Source organism: Cnephaeus nilssonii (assembly GCF_951640355.1).
Source record: "Cnephaeus nilssonii genome assembly, chromosome: 17".
NCBI classification, from domain to species: Eukaryota; Metazoa; Chordata; class Mammalia; order Chiroptera; family Vespertilionidae; genus Cnephaeus; species Cnephaeus nilssonii.
In genome coordinates this window covers 32993361-33009613 of record NC_137088.1, presented here as the reverse complement: position 1 = coordinate 33009613, position 16253 = coordinate 32993361, and the positions used below count along the sequence as shown (strand labels likewise).

The following is a 16253-nucleotide window of genomic DNA, read 5'->3' as shown; positions in this document are numbered from 1 at the left end:
CTGTAATTGAAAAAAAAAAAAAATATATATATATATATATTAAAAATTCTTGGCCCTGGCTGGGTAGCTCAGTTGGTTAAAGCGTTGTCAGGATGTGCCAAGGTTGTGGGTTCGATCTCCGGTCAGGGCACATACAACCAACCAATGAATGCATCAATATGTGAAACAACAGATTGATGTCTCTCTCTCTCTCTCTTCCTCTAAAAATCAATAAAAGAAAGGTCTCAACTTAATGTTACATCTGAGGGTCATTAGCAGAGTGATCTATGGCTATGAAAAAAGGGGGTGGGAGAAGGTGAGCAGGGAGAGTATCCAGATATCAGTGAATAGTTTTGCGTTTCTTCTTAAATTCCTGTTTCCAAATCAAATGGGATGGATTTATTTCTCTTCCTTTCTGCATCCCTACACACAATGGGCGTGACAAAAATGACCAAAAGCGGACTGTGGGAGAGGGAGGCAAGGTGACCAGATAGTTCACAAACCTGCTTATCAGACCGAAGTAACTTAGAATTGACCAAACACTGAACTTTGACAGGAAATGCTGACAAAGACATACAAAGCAATAACAATCGTGGAAATGCCACAGGTCTGGGCAAACATCTGCAGCGCTGTTTATGGGCCTGGCCCAGAACACGACCAAGCCCAGGAGAGGGCCGGAGGGCACCCGCTCCTGGGAAGCCTGGCGCAGGCAAGGGCCTCCGAAGCTTGTTTGGTTGAGCTGCTATTTCACCATTGTCTGCCTTGTTACCAGTTATGACATGTACCAGCCCCTTCATTCCGCTGGCATTTGTTAAAACAACACTCACCACGGGCCAATCTGGATGTGCCTTCGAGCCTGCCTGTAACTTTCCACTTTAAGGGAGATCAGTAAGGAGTTCACAAGTCCTATTCCATACCTTCTCCAGAACAAGGATTCTAAAGCACAAACCTAGGGAAATTCTTTTAGAGAAGAAAGGAGAAGGGGAAACTCAATTTCGGTTATTAAATACCCCATGGACATTGTGTTTCTTGGTCCTTGGTGTCAACTGAAAGGTGACAAGAGAAGCAGGAAAAATTATTGATCCATGTTGGCTAATAGAGATACCCAGCCAAAGGGCTAGGGATATATTCAGGATGGGCGTGGTCTGTCTTGGGCTGTATTCCTGGCTCCTAAACACCTAACTCGTGGTAGCCCTGAATTAATATTTGTTGAATGAATGAATGTAGATGATTGTTTTTTGTTGTTAATCCTCACCTGAGGATATTTTTTCCATCGCTTTTTTTTTTTTTTTCAGAGAAAGAGTGGAGGAAAGAGGAAGGGAGGGAGAGAGAAGCATCAATGTGAGAGAGACACATTGATTGGTTGCCTCCTGTATGTGTCCCAACCTGGGTTGGGGATCAAAGGTACAACCCAGGTATGTGCCATTGGCCATTGACTGGGAATTGAGCCCTCCACCCTTTGGGTCTCATGCCAAAGCCCTAACTACAGAGCGCACCGGCCAGGGCTGTTTTTGAAGGTGCAAAGAAATGTACTTTCCAAAGGATTTTCCGAAGTAGCTACACCTGAGCTGTCTAGTCCACGGGTTGAGAATTAACGTGATTGCAATGAAAGCCGGAGGTTGCAAAATTAAAGAAGGCACTCGCTCTCAGTTTTGTGCAAGTTTGATTCCGCAGTTGCTTGATCCTGAGAGTGATTGCCGTCATAAACATTGTGACCTAGGGGCCTCACTCCCCTCACTTTAGTCTGGCCCTGCTCGTCCATTTAGGGCCTAAATATATATATTTATCTCTTCCTTGGGCTCGGTCCACTAACTGCTCTGAGGGAATAGGGAGGGACAGAGGCAGTTCCTACCAGGGGAAACCAGTAACCTCATAGCCACGCGTTGTCAGGCCGGCCTGGGGTCACTCAGCACTTACCGTGTACTTGGGTAAGTCCGTTAGCCTCCGGAGCTTTCCATTCTTCGTTGATACAATGCAGATAGTAAAACCCACTTCGCAGGATGATTGTGAGCATTGAGGGTAATACACAAAAAGTGCTCAATAACTGGCAGCTTTTCTTGGGTTACTATTACTGGTAGCTGTGGTGGCGATGCTGGCAGCTGCCCGGCCAGCTCTGGGGGGAGAGAGGGCACCCACGTGGACTTGCCGGAAGAAATTCGCAAAGCTGCCTGGGAGGCGGATCTGACCAATTCAGGGAGCTCAGGTGTGGCTCTGACTACACATTTTGTAGGCGCGGTGCTGGTAGTTTTCCTGCATTTTCTTTAATCTTGACCACAGACTATTCTTTTTTTTTAATTTCTATTTTTTTGTCCTTTGTTTTAATTTTTAAAAAAGTTTTTTTACTTCTTGACCACAGACTATTCTTTTTTTTTATATTTTATTGATTTTTTATAGAGAGGAAGAGAGAGAGGTAAACATCGATTAGCTGCCTCCTGCACACCCCTTACGGGGGATGTGCTCGCAACAAAGGTACATGCCCTTGCTCGGAATCAAACCTGGGACCCTCCAGTCCGCAGGCCGATGCTCTATCCACTGAGCCAAACCAGTTAGGGCTCCACAGACTATTCTTAAGTTGATTATCTCTACTCGTAGACAACAGGTGATTTTTTTAAGGATAGGTCCTATGCAAATTTTGGAACATACTTACACAAGGAAGAAAACTGCTTGTTGTTTTCTGCAATTCAAATGTAAGTGGGCAGGCAGACCTGGAGGAGAGCTGTCCCACCAGGGACCCTGTGGGCCTCTGGAATGCAAGCCCGCACTGGTGGCCTCTCGGCACGCCAGCAGGTGAACTTCAGAGGCCGGCCCGGGTTCTCCTGGCTCCCATCCTCCTCCCGGCCTCCCCCGCTGACAGCTCCTCCTGCTGCTTGCAGGCACTGTGCGCAGGGCAGGAACGGATGTGGCAGCTGGCGGTGCAGATGGGAGAGGCAGGGTTTAATAATAAGACTTTATTTATGACTGGGAACAGTAAACTACTGCTTGTGGGCCAACTCCAGCCCCACTGCCTGTTTTTGTAAATAAAGCTTTATTGGCACCCAGCCACACGCGGTCCTGACACGGTATCTATGGCTACCTTCCCACTGTGGAGGCAGGGTTAAGTGGTTGCCATCGGCAGAGTCTAAAATATTTACTCTCTGTTTTTTTCCAGGAACAGTTTGCAGATCCTCCTCTGAACAATACACCGTTTTCTATGGAAGCACACGTGTTTCCCTTTAGCTGGAATGCCGTTCCAGGTCACCCAGGCCAGGGAGTCCCAGATTCTGAGATCTCACGGGTCAGATAAATAAATAAGTAAATAAATAAAAATAAAGAAATCTGAGGAACGGTCATAGGCTCTCCAAGTTTTACTTTTGTGAAGTATCAACGACTTCATAAAAGATGACATGGTAACGGCGTCATCACAGCTGTGTGGAGGTGAGGAGCACGGAAACACTTGCTGCATTGTCCTTTCTTCCACGTGTCTGGGGCGTGGCCAGAGCTTCATCACCGACCAGCCACAGCTCACAGGCTGGACTGTGGAGCCTCTAGCCGAGCCCCGCCTTCGGCACCAGCTGCTGGCTCTGTCCAGGGAGACTCTGCTGACTCAGCAGGGGACCTGGCCTCACTCTGGGACCCAGGCTGCTGCCCTTTGGCCAGGAGGGGGGTCCTCGGAGGCCAGTGAAGGCCAGAGCCAGCCTGGGCATACCTGCACCCCCAGGTCCTACTACATGGGTCTTGCTTGATTTAATCAATACAGTCCCCCCTCCTCCCTGATTTTAAAAAGATGTGTCCAGTGCAGAAAATTTGGGGGGAAATGAGAAGAACAAAATTCATCCCTCCTCAGAGAGATATAAGGTTTCACCGAGACTGAGGGAGAACAAAAGCACCTTCCAATCTAAAAATCCTAAAGGGACAAAGGTATCCCCTAAAACCAAAATGGAGCCTGGCTCATGACATGCAGCGATATATATTGAAAGAATAACTAAACCTGCCCGGCCGGCGTGGCTCAGTGGTTGAGCATCGACCTATGAACCAGGAGGTCATGGTTTCATTCCTAGTCAAGGCACATGCCTGGGTTGCAGGCTCCATCCCCAGTAGGGGGTATGCAGGAAGCAGCCGATCAATGATTCTCTCTCATCATTGATGTTTCTATCTCTCTCTCTCTCTCTCTTCCTTCCTCTCTCTGAAATCAATATGAAAAAGAGACCTACAGTAAATTAAAAATTATTTTGTAAACTGAGATATTACCAAAATATTACAACCCACTCCTTTTTATGGGGAGGATATCAGGGACACTCACTTCCAGTATCAAAATCCTTTGTATAAGGACAGAAGCAGAAAAACAACAAAACAAAACACAAACAACCTGAAAGATGAAGGGAAGAAAGGATATAAACAAAGGAAAACTAAAATGATTATTTACTAAGAATTGCAAATGCTCATTTTCTGTGCACACCACAAAGTTCCTTTCTGTGTTCCTAGGACTCTGTGTAATTTTCAGGGACATGATAGTAGAGAGCTCATGCTTTTATCGTTTATCAAAATAAACCTGTGTTCCTTTTCCCAGCCCTCAGTGAAAACTGAGACTGTACTCATCTTTATGAAAAAAGAAAGGGAGGGAGGGAGGGAAGGAGGACAGGAGCAAGAAGGAAGGAGAGAGAGAGAGAGAGAGAGAGAGAGAGAGAGAGAGAGAGAGAGAGAGAGAGAGAGAGAGCGCCTGTCCTTTGAATTGCTTTATGATAAATGCCCCGCCTGATTGATCAGTTCCCTTTGTGATAGATTTTCCTGTGTTAGGAATGTAAACATGACATAAATGGAGCCACTTTAAAATGAAACCAGAACTGCCACGCCAGAGGAACTGCCTTGTGTGTCTATGCCTCAAATCTCTGGAATGTTAAAACAGGACAAAATAACCTTTGGACTGGGCCTAGGGCAACATTTGTCCTAAAAATCTGTTTGCAAAGATAACAAGAAAGCAGTTCCTACAACTACTGGACTGAAAACGAAAACAGCATTATTGAGAATTACCGTCGCTGTGTTATGTTCTCTGCCCCGACAGACATGGCTTCCTCTTACTCATGTGATGGCCACACTTCCCTTTCTCGTAAACTCCCGTTGCCTTTGTCTCCTAATTGGAATGCCGTTTGGGCTCCCGTCCGAATCAGTGCGCCCCAAATAGCTCTTCTTATGGACCTCAATAAATGCGTGTTGCCTCTCCTCTTGAAAGGCCTTTTTTTATTTTTATTTTTAGGTTAACAGGAACATTCGAGGATTAGGTCAGCTGAGACTCCTGCTGCCTGTCTGGTAGAGAGAACAACTTATAATAACAAACACACAGCAGACTTGGACGAATTACCCTCCCCACAACCTGCAAGTCTGTTGGGATCGTTCAATTCTTCAAACAGTCCCGTTTCTATGATCTCTTCCTGCCACGCTATGGGGACGGCACCTGTTGCAAATCTCTGGAAGAACTTCTTATCTTTATCATCAAACTCGATTCCCCGAACCTCAGAGAAATCTTCAATGTCGTCGATGTCTTTGGCATAAACCACCGAAGGGTCTGGCACGTAGGGGGGTTCAACGAGGCCTGCTTCCAGCCGAGGGAAGTTGATGGTGTTGAAGAAAGGGTGTTTCCTGGGATCATCTGACTTTTCTCTGTGAAGAAAGGAGATGCTCAGCCCGACACAGAAACAAACCCAAACAGGAACCGTCCTAACCATGCAAAGGGTGCCGTGTTCTTTTCCTGTAACACATGTCAATTGCCAAGACAATAGAACGACACAAAGAATCATTTACAGCCCTAACCGGTTTGGCTCAGTGGATGGGGTGTCGGCCTGCGGACTCAAGGGTCCCAGGTTTGATTCGGGTCAAGAGCATGTACCTTGGTTGCGGGCACCTCTCCAGTAGGGGGTGTGCAGGAGGCAGCTCATCAATGTTTCTAACTCTCTATCCCTCTCCCTTCCTCTTTGTAAAAAAATCAATAATAAAAAAAAGAGAATCATTGACAAAAATGATGACTTTAAAAATCGCCCGCAATTCCACCCTATGCGGACCTTAGCATTTTTATTGTTTGCAGAGACAGCCTTCACATGTAGATGTGATTTGCCAAGAATCTAGCAGTTGACGCGACTTTCATTCTTGGTGTTTCCATGAAATACCAGCAAACATCACTGCTTGCCTGCAACTTCCAGTCTTCACCTCTTGCTCTGCCCTTCAGGGTCACAGAGAACAAGTTAATGTCTCTTTCCACATTACAACCACTCACATTTTAAAAAACCACACTCACATCTCACTCATCATAGAACATGATTTCAAGGAGCCCACCTAATCCCCACCCCCTCTCCCAACCCCCAGCTGGCATAATAATCTTTAAAAACTTAAAACAAAATCCATTCGTAATTGTCAGTAGCATGAATGAGCATATGTTTGGTGCTCAAGACTATGTTTATTTGTTATCAAATCGTCCTTCCTTATGCTAGAAATTATTCCAGTAATTGCCTCAGAATAGGGGGGAAATGTATGTTCCCAACTGTGTAACCTCTTCTATTATTTACCTACTAGAAGCCCGGTGCACGAAATTCGTGCACGGAGCGGGGGTGTCCCTCAGCCCAGCCTGCACCCTCTCCAATCTGGGACCCCTCGAGGGATGTCCGACTGCCCGTTTAGACCCGATCCCACTGGGATCGGGTCTAAACGGGCAGTCAGACATCCATCTCAATATCCAGGACTGCTTACTCCCAACTGCTTGCCTGCCTGCCTTCCTGATTGCCCCTAACCGCTTCTGCCTGCCAGCCTGATCACCCCCTAACCACTCCGCTGCCAGCCTGATTGATGCCTAACTGCTCCCCTGCCAGCCTGTTTGCCCCCAACTTCCCTCTTCTGCCGGCCTGGTCACCCCTAACTGCCCTCCCCTGCAGGGTTGATCGCCTCCAACTGCCCTCTCTTGCAGGCCTGGTGCCTCCCAACTGCCCTCCCCTGCTGGCCATCTTGTGGTGGCCATCTTGTTTCCACATGCGGGCAGGATCTTTGACCACATGGGGGCAGCCATATTGTGTGTTGGAGTGATGGTCAATCTGCATATTACTCTTTTATTAGATAGGATTGCTGTGTAACAAATTGCCCCAACATTCAGTGGCTTACAACAATAAACATTAATTATCTCACAGTTTTTGTGGGCCAAGAATGTAGACATGGCTTAACTGGGTGCCCCAGGCTTGAAGTCTCTTGGAAGGTTTCAGTAAAGCTGTTGGTCAGGGTTGTGGTCTCATCTGAAGGTTCACCTGGGGTTGGGTAAAGATCTCTTTCTAAGCTCACTCATATAATTATTGGAAAGCCTCCATCCCTCACCATGTGAGCCTCTCCATAGGGTTGCCTTATAACATTGTCACTGGTTATCCCCAGGGCAAATGATCAGGGAGGGGTGGGGGGTAGAGTCCAAGACAGAAGGCACAGTCTTTTTATTACTTAATCTTGGAAATGACATCTCATCATTCTGCCATATTCTATTTGTTAGAAATAAGACAGAAAGCCCAGCCCACCCCTCAGAGACTCCCCATCATGTCACATGATTACTGAAGCACATTCTGCCCCGTAAGATGACTAGAGTCTAAACACAATAAGGATGTTACTACTAATAGTGACAATAATGAACATTTATTCAGAGCCTACTCTCAGCTAATATGTTAAATCCTTCACTTATGTTGTTGTTCTGTGATTTGGGCCTAGTCCCATCCAGAAGGGCCATCCAGGCCTCCTTGGACTTTCCCCATTATAACCCGACGGAAAAGACAGGTATGGAGAGCTGCATCCTGAGATACTACAAGGTTTCTCTTTTCTTCCAAAGGCCTCCAAGTTTCCATCAATGGAAAGAAAGGAAAATGCAGGCCTGCCTTCTATTAGAATCTACTGCCCAATATCTGTGTGGTTTATATCCTGTAGGGTAGAAGCCTTGAGGGAGGGTTACTGAGATGAACTGAAGCTTCAAGGATATATATATATTCCCCAAAAATGTATACACTCACTTTTAATAATTATAAAGGCAGTGTTTATTAAAATATATTTTACTTTAAAAATTGAGCTATCAGCTATTAAAGTATGTATACTTTTTTTGGGTTACTATATATATTGTTAGTTGTATTGAGGTATAATTTACACAGCAATATTCACCATGTTAAGGTATCAGAGAGATTGGGTGGTGGGTTTCAGATAGATTTTAAATGTGGTAGAACAAGGATAGAACTAGAATTCCATCCAAGTAGATCAGGAATGAGCCCCAGGCCTGTGTGTCTCACAGAGAACAAAGGACTTGGAATGGGACCAGGTGCCAGGAGGAAGGAATTTGTACCACATTATGGCCGCTGGCAGGCATGACCACACTGTCCCAGAGGTCAAGAGGGCACCTTAAACTCACCCTGAGCAGCTTTAACTTGGAGAAACCCGGATGGCCTGGGCTTGTCCGTCAGGATGGCTGAATGCAGCCCTTTTGCAACTTGTCACATAAGACAAGGGATCGATGAACCACTTTGAGGCTTTCTTTAATGTTCTTCAAGACCCCCAACTAGAGGCCTCTGGAAGACAGGGCCCATGCCTTCTATCTATGGGGGAGAGACTATTCCATGATGTGCCCAGTGCCTGACACTGCTGGACCGGCCAGCTAGATCCCGGCCAAAGATGGCCTCTGGAAACTCCTCTCAGAGACTGTCTGATGGACCCCTCCCCTCGCCCCCAGGTGTGCTGGTTCTCCGAACAGAACGTTGCCCAGCCCCAGGCAAGCATGTAAGGCATTTCCCCCTAATTTGGGACCAGTCACCCCAGTACCCCACCCACCCTGCCCTGTACTACATAACCCTTATCACCTGCACGTGGATATCCATGGCATCTTGCCACCACCCAAGACATGCCTCCTATGTAAGTTCCCCTAATAAATTCTTGATGTAATGTCAGAATTGTCGGCCTCTTTCTCAGCCTCTCGGCCTGGGAATTTACATAACAGTGTCCTTTCCCAATTGATGTCTGTGTTTGCTGATGCTAACAACGGAAGACTAGGCTTCCCAACCTCCACGCCTTGCCCTCCGTGTCTAGGCCACCACAAAGCTGATCACTTCGATCCAATCCACCTGAGATCTGTAGTTAGAACTCGCATGAAGATGATTTTAGTCCTGACTCTTCCCCGGGCTGCTTTGTGCCGGGCTCTTTTGAGCCATCTCCTCTTGGACCGAGAGGAGAGGCTGTTGATGGAGGCGGCGTCTTTTGTAATAGCCAACCCGGCAGCTGCAGGGAGACTTCTCCTGCTTGCTGGAGTGGAATCTATTTCCGAGCATTAACAGGGGCTCTTGTGTCACTGATTCCCACACGGAGAGTATAATGGCTTTTCTCATACCGTTCAATGACGGTAAGATACCAGCTGCCCATACACGAGGACCACACTGTGGGGTTTGGTCTGCCAAGAACAGTGGGCATTAGCCTGAACCTGGGCGGGGGTGGGGGTGGGGGGAAGCACTGCCGTCAGACAAGCGCATGGGATTTGCTCTTGCTCTGCTGCAGGGCCGATCAGAATGAAACCTGCAAAATACTTAAGTGGCCTTCACCTTTGATTTTATTGGAAAACACCATGGTTGGACGACCCCCCCCCCCCATCCCCCTTTCCCTCTGGTAATCACCATACTGTTGTCTGTGTCTATGAGGTGGTTTTTTTTAATCCCTTCACCTTTTTCACCCAGCCCCCCCAAACCTCCTCCCTTCTGACAGCTGTCAGTCTGTTCTCTATCTATGAGTCTGTTTCTATTTTGTTAGTTTATTTTTGTTCATTAGATTCCACTTCACTTTATTTTAAATGCTCGTAGGTGCACTGGGGAGGGGGCACTTGACCTCTTTGGTTTTTTGGTTTTTTTTTTACCTCTTTGCTATGTAACATGCTCTCTAAGCATTCGCTCTGCTTTGAAGGACAACCACAAAATTAATTAAATTTGAGCATTAAAAAATTTTGTAATTGATTTTACAGCATTAAAAATTTTTGTAATTGATTTTAGAGACAGAGGAAGGGAGAGGGAGAGAGAAACATCCATGTGAGAGTAGAGCATCAATCCCCTGCCTCCTGCACGCCCCCTACTGGGGATTGAACCAGCAACCTTTGGTGCATGGGAAGACGCTCAACCAACTGAGCCACGCTGACCAGGTCATGAATGAATTTTTTTAAAACCATGAAGAGTTGAAATGAAAATATTGGGAGGCTTTCTTTTTCACTGAACAGCTGGTTTTTATATGTCTCTTCTCTAACGTTGTAAACAGTTATATTCAAAACAGTCACAACAACATATGCTTTATGAAAAGGTTTGATGGAGCAGCTTCTGGCAACGATCCAGTGCTTTAAGGTGGCATTTTCTTGAAGAAGTTTATCAACATCTGATGTTATAGCCCCGAAGTGTGCGGAAAAAGACTGAAACAGGGTTTCAAACACACCCAGTGGGTGGCGTTCCCTCCGGGGAAGCCATCTAACGAGATTGCCCCGCTGCGTATGGTGTCAGCTGGGTACTCGCCTTGTCAGGGTGATCACTTTGTAGGTTATATAAATGTCTAACCACTGCCTTGTACACCTGAAACTGATATAATATTGTACTTCAACTGTAATTGAAAAATCCATTTAAAAAAATGAAAATAAAATAAAAGGGACTGTTCCCTTCCCCCACTGCCTTGGCCACTGTAGGTGTGCCCTCTGATACTCAAGAACCAGGTGGTAGAGATGGTCGGTGGTCACCACATCCAGGTCTCTCCTTCCTGGGCACACAGTAGACAACACTAGCCAGTCCTCCCTCCCCCCGCCCCCGTCCCCCTTAACTAGGGCCCAAGGAACGTTCTGGCCATCAGAAGTGAAGTGTGAAGTGGCCACTTCCCGGCGGAGGCAGCACAAAGCTCTGGGGTTCTCCTCTCAGGCCACGGCACCTGGAAGTCACCAGTTCCCACGGAGCTGTAAGATGGATGCAGCCACGCCCGGCCAGTGTGGCTCAGTGGTTGAGCGTCAACCTATGAACCAGGAGGTCACGGTTTGATTCCCAGTCAGGGAACATGCCTGGGTTGTGGGCTTGATCCCTAGTGGGGGGGGGGGGGGCGTGCAGGAGGCAGCCAATCAATGACTCTCATCATTGATTTTCTCTCTCTCTTTCCCATTCCCTTCCTCTCTGAAAACAATAAAAATATATTAAAAAAAAAAAAAAAAGATGGAAGCAGCCAGGATCTCTGAGCCACTGCTCAGCAGGAAGATGCCCGATGTATTAGCCAGGGTTCTCCAGGGGGGCAGAACCAAAGGATGTTGAAAGGATCCAGAATGCACCACAGTGGCATAAAAGTTATTTTGAGCTAAGGGCATTTGAGAGTCAACAGATGCACATGTGCATAAAAGCAGAGCCTCCTAAAAGAACTCAACTCATCAATCCTCTCCCCCGGGAATTTCAGGAGTTTTGGAACCAGGCAAGATTGACTCTTATTGCCAGTGACAGAAATAAACACTGCACCAAAAATAGATATTGTCACAAAACTATCATATCTCCCATCTATTTTCCCGAGGGCCCGTTTATTTGTCCTAAAAGACATTTGTTCTCCCACAGTGCCCACCCCCACCAGTACTGAGAAGTCATTTGTTTGCCTATACGTGCCCTTCTCCTCCTCCCCTCCCCCTCTTAAGAGGGTACATAAGCCCCTAATTCTAACCACCTCCTACTCACATCTGTCTGTGAGCTCCTGCGTATGTACATAAAGGAAAATGTCTTTTGCCAGTTTAGTTCGCAGGTCTCCATTCTTGAACCTAAGAGGGTAGAGAAAAATATTTTTCCTGGTGGAGGCTTGGCAAGTCCAAATCCTTTAAGGTAAGCTATCAGGCTGGAGAGCCAGGGAAGAGTTGCAGTTCAAGTCCAAAGCTAGGTTTTCTGGGAGAATTCTCTCTTCTTGGAGGCCTTCAACTGACTGGATGAGGCCCATCCACATTATGAAGAATAATCTGCTTTTCTGAAAGCCTACTGATTTATATGTTAATCTCATTTTAAAAAATATTTGCAGAAACATCTAGTGGGGAGCAGGCCTAAGCCGTCAGTCGGACATCCCCCAAGGGCTCCTGGACTGCTAAAGGGCACAGGCCGGGCTAAGGGACCCCCAAGTGCACGAATGTCGTGCACTGGGCCTCTAGTAGGACAATCATAACATACTTAATCCCAACGCTTTGTCATTAACCCACAAGATTCTCCAAATGCCTGTGGACAATGCTGACATCACGAATCGTCTCTATTACATGGTAACTTACCTGCTGCCTAAGCGTTGCTCTGGGTTCTTAGCCAAGAAGAGTCTGCAAATGTCTGTGGCTTCCTCTGTGAAGTTATCATGTTGGAATCTGACCTCTTCTTCCAGGGTTCTTTGCTTTAAGTCCTCTTTACTGACTTTTTCCTTGTAATCTTTGAATGGTGTTCTTCCAGCAACCATTTCATAAATGCTGCATCCCATTGCAAACCAGTCCACGGGGTAGGAGTAACTCACTTTCTCCATTAGGATTTCAGGCGCCATATAACCATTGGTTCCAGCCTGTAGCACCCAAACAAAAACAAAACAAAACAAAAACACTAATGTGAGTGTAGCAGAAGTTGTTGATTGTCTATCCAATACCCATTCTCCTTTTCTTTCCTTGTTAAGGGGTTTATTAATTTACTAGAGGCCTGATGCACGAAATTCGTGCAAGAGTAGGCCTTCCTTCCCCTGGCTGCTGGCATCAGCTTCCTTCTGGCATCTGGGATCCAAGCTTGCTTCCCTCCGGCCGCCTGCTGGTACCCAGGACCTGGGCTTCCCTCGAAGCCCCGGCTTCATCCGGAAGGACGTCCAGTCTAATTAGCGTATTATGCTTTTATTATTATGGATTTGGCATGACATTGTGTCTAACCCATTCTATTCCCTGCTTTCCCAGCAGGCTCTGGGCAGTCAGGGCAGGACTGAGATCCATTGGGCCAATGACATATAAAAAGGACTTGGCTGGAGTGCACTATGACAGGGACAATGTGGCTGCTCTTGAAGAGAGAAAATCACTTGCCCTCTCTTAGTCTCCTCACCTCATCTTTAAAGGTGAAAAGTTCAAGTGGATTCTCTAAAACCCCTAAGTTCTGCCTTTGTTTTATTTATTTATTAAACAAGTTTTCTCCTTTAAAAAAATTGATTTTAGAGAGAGGAAGGGAGAGACACAGAGAGAAAAACATCAATGTGAGAAACATTGATCGGTTGCCTCCCACACATGCCCCAATGGGTGACCAAACCTGAAACCCAGGCATGCACCCTGATTGGGAATGGAACCTGTCACCCTTCGGTCCACAGAAGGATGTTCCAACCAACTGAGCCACACCGGCCAGGCCTGTCTGTTTTAAATCACAGGTAACAGGAAATTAGATGCATTATTTTTTTTAAGGTTGTAAGGTTGAGCACTTCATTGCTAATTTTGAATGTTCATATCATGTTATCTAGTCTATGATGTTTCCTACTCTATTTGCTATGCAGTAATATTAACATCACATATCTTGGTCTGTCTGTCTCTGCTTTAAAAAATTAACAGCCGTTTAATCTAGAAAATCGCACACATGAAATTTCATTTAACATGCATGACCATATAATGTAGGCATACCTCTACTGGCAATATATACCAAATGACCACTGTGTTAAAAAAATTATATATATATATATATATATATATATATATATATATATATATATATAAAATACACATAACATAAAATTTACCATCTTAGTCATTTTTAAATGTACAGTTCAAGAGAATAAAGAACATTCACATCACTGTGCAATGAATCTCCAGAACACTTTTCATCTTGCAAAACTGAAACTCTAATATCCATTAAACAAAAATTCCCCAGCCCCTGGCAACCACCATACTCCTTTCTGTCTCTATGAATTTGAATACTCTAGGAACCTTATATAATTGGAATCATACAGTGTTTGTCATTTTTTGTGACTGTGTGTGATTTTAGTACATTCATTCATTCAACAAATATTTAACAAATACCTACAACATATCTTGTAATGATTAAATTATGTATTTACATGACAATATGTTTTTCCCAAAACTAAGTAGCTTTTGGTTAAAGCATAATGTATAACTTTTACAGCAATTAAAAATGCAAACAGCCCTAACTGGTTTGGCTCAGTGGATAGAGCGTCGGCCTGCGGACTGAAGGGTCCCAGGTTTGATTCCGGTCAAGGGCATGTACCTTGGTTGCGGGCACATCCCCAGTAGGGGGTGTGCAGGAGGCGGCTGATCGATGTTTCTCTCTCATCGATGTTTCTGACTCTCTATCCCTCTCCCTTCCTCTCTGTAAAAAATCAATAAAATATTTTTAAAAATGCAAACAAAAACACCTTAAAGTGACAATAAGCTTATATTAGAGCAGTAAGACTTAGAGCAATAGAAAATTCAATGTATCAACTGTTCCTGTCCTTCAGCCAGGTTACTTAGCTTTGCAGTATACTGTACCTCAAAGAAATGACCCAGAAGGAAGAAAAAGGGATCTATTTTGAGATGTTCTTAGTTCCATTATTCATAATGGTCACAAGCTAGAAACACCCACAATGCCCATCAATAAAGACAATAGACCAGAGACTAGTGTTAATACCAAGGAATGTATATATGCACGCCCCACACTGGGGATCGAGTCTGCAACCTCGGGCATGTACCCTGCCTGGGAATCAAACCGTGACTTCCTGGTTCATTGGTCAACGCTCAACCACTGAGCCATGCTGGCCAGGCAAATATATGTGTTTTTTTGTTTGCACAGTGTATGTAATGCCTTAGGATATTAAATTTGTAATAATTTTTACATGGATAACAAGAAACAAAATTAAATGACCCAAGCACTAATGAGGAGTAACTAGAGGTGCAAGGAAATTCTGGAAGTGACTGGGGTCTGACAGGCCGGCGTGAGTCAGCATGCACTGCTGTTTTCACAGAAGCAGCCAGCGTGTGTGTAGTATGTAATTGGGGTGAGCGCATATTCCGGTTTGCCTGGGACGGTCCCGGTTCACATCTGCTGTTCTGGCGTCTTGTCTAGTTTTGCATTTGCCTGGACAAAAGGGTATTGTAGGCTCCTCTGAGGCCCAGGATATACGTACTCATCTTTGTAGCCAAACCAGGCACTTACTGCCTCCCTTGGTGCATGCCCAACAAGACGCTGTAAATAAACCGCAGTAAAAGCTGGTAACTAGATGTTTTCCGTTCACTATGGAGCCATTCCCTGCAGTGAGTTCTAGAGATACCAAGACATATAAGGCCTGGCGCTTGCCCTTGGGAACTTACAGGCTGGTGGAGACAGACAGGTCAAAAGGTTAATTCAATAAAGTGGGTAAATGCCATAATGGGAGTATAAAGCAAGCACAGGGGAGAGACTGCTATCCAGCTAACGGGCCTGTGCAAGAGATGAAGTCAGGAAAAATGTGAGGTGTTCAGGGACCTTTCAGGATCTTTAAGGAATTTGACATTCTGAAATATAAGGTTTATGGGATGCGATGGTGGGAGGGGAGATTGGAAGGGGGAGGTGGATGAGTCTGAGAAATGCTTTAAGTCAAAGTAGTAAAAGATCCCAGTCTTCCCTTTCTTTTGTATCTCTCTATTATAGAGGCCAGGAGGCTAAGCACTCCACCTCCCAGCATCCTTTGCACCCAGGGTGGTCATGTGATATGAGCAAGGTGAAGGTGCTGGGGGTTGGGGGAAAAAGGAAGGGAACTTACTGTAAATACATAAAAGATATGATGGATTAATGGATGGATAACAGATGTAAACTGGGCAAACGAATATATGGTCACCCAAATGACATATTATATGTACTGTTCCTGTTCCCCTGTCCACTCCCACTGCCCCAGAAAATCCTAGACCTCGTATCCTTTGTAACTATTTCACCATGAATCTCTAAAAGATAGTCATTAAAAAGAAATCAAAAAACCAATCACTATAATACCATTCTCTCACTTAAATCACAATAGTTAATATTTTCAAATATCTGGATATGTTAATGCTGTCCCAATTGTCCTATACATTTGTCTTCTAAACAGTTTGTTTAAATTTGGATTCAAATAGCCCATATGATTGATTGATATGTCTCTTAAATCGCTGTGAATATATAAATTCTTCCTTTGTCTGTTACTATCCCTTGCAAGTTTTTATTGGAAAAACTTGGCTAAACTGTAGAGTTTGCCACAGTCAGATTTTGCTGACTGTACCTCAGTGGTATCAGTTACATGTTCCTCTGTACTGTGTATTTCCTGTC

The 16253-nt window shown here is 45.2% G+C and overlaps 1 protein-coding gene across 2 annotated transcripts in view; it reads right to left on the bottom strand.

Annotated features, from left to right (window-relative positions):
• Positions 1–5246: 5246 nt before the first annotated feature.
• GRK7 (G protein-coupled receptor kinase 7) overlaps positions 5247–16253 on the bottom strand; it is a 47737-nt gene continuing 36730 nt past the window's right edge. For both annotated transcript variants that reach the window (XM_079794812.1, XM_079794811.1), the window contains 2 exons: positions 12248–12522; positions 5247–5613 (listed from right to left, as the gene is read on the bottom strand). In XM_079794812.1, coding sequence (XP_079650938.1) covers positions 5277–5613; positions 12248–12522 — 612 coding nt within the window. In that variant the 3' untranslated portion in view covers positions 5247–5276. The remainder of the gene's footprint in view (positions 5614–12247; positions 12523–16253) is intronic.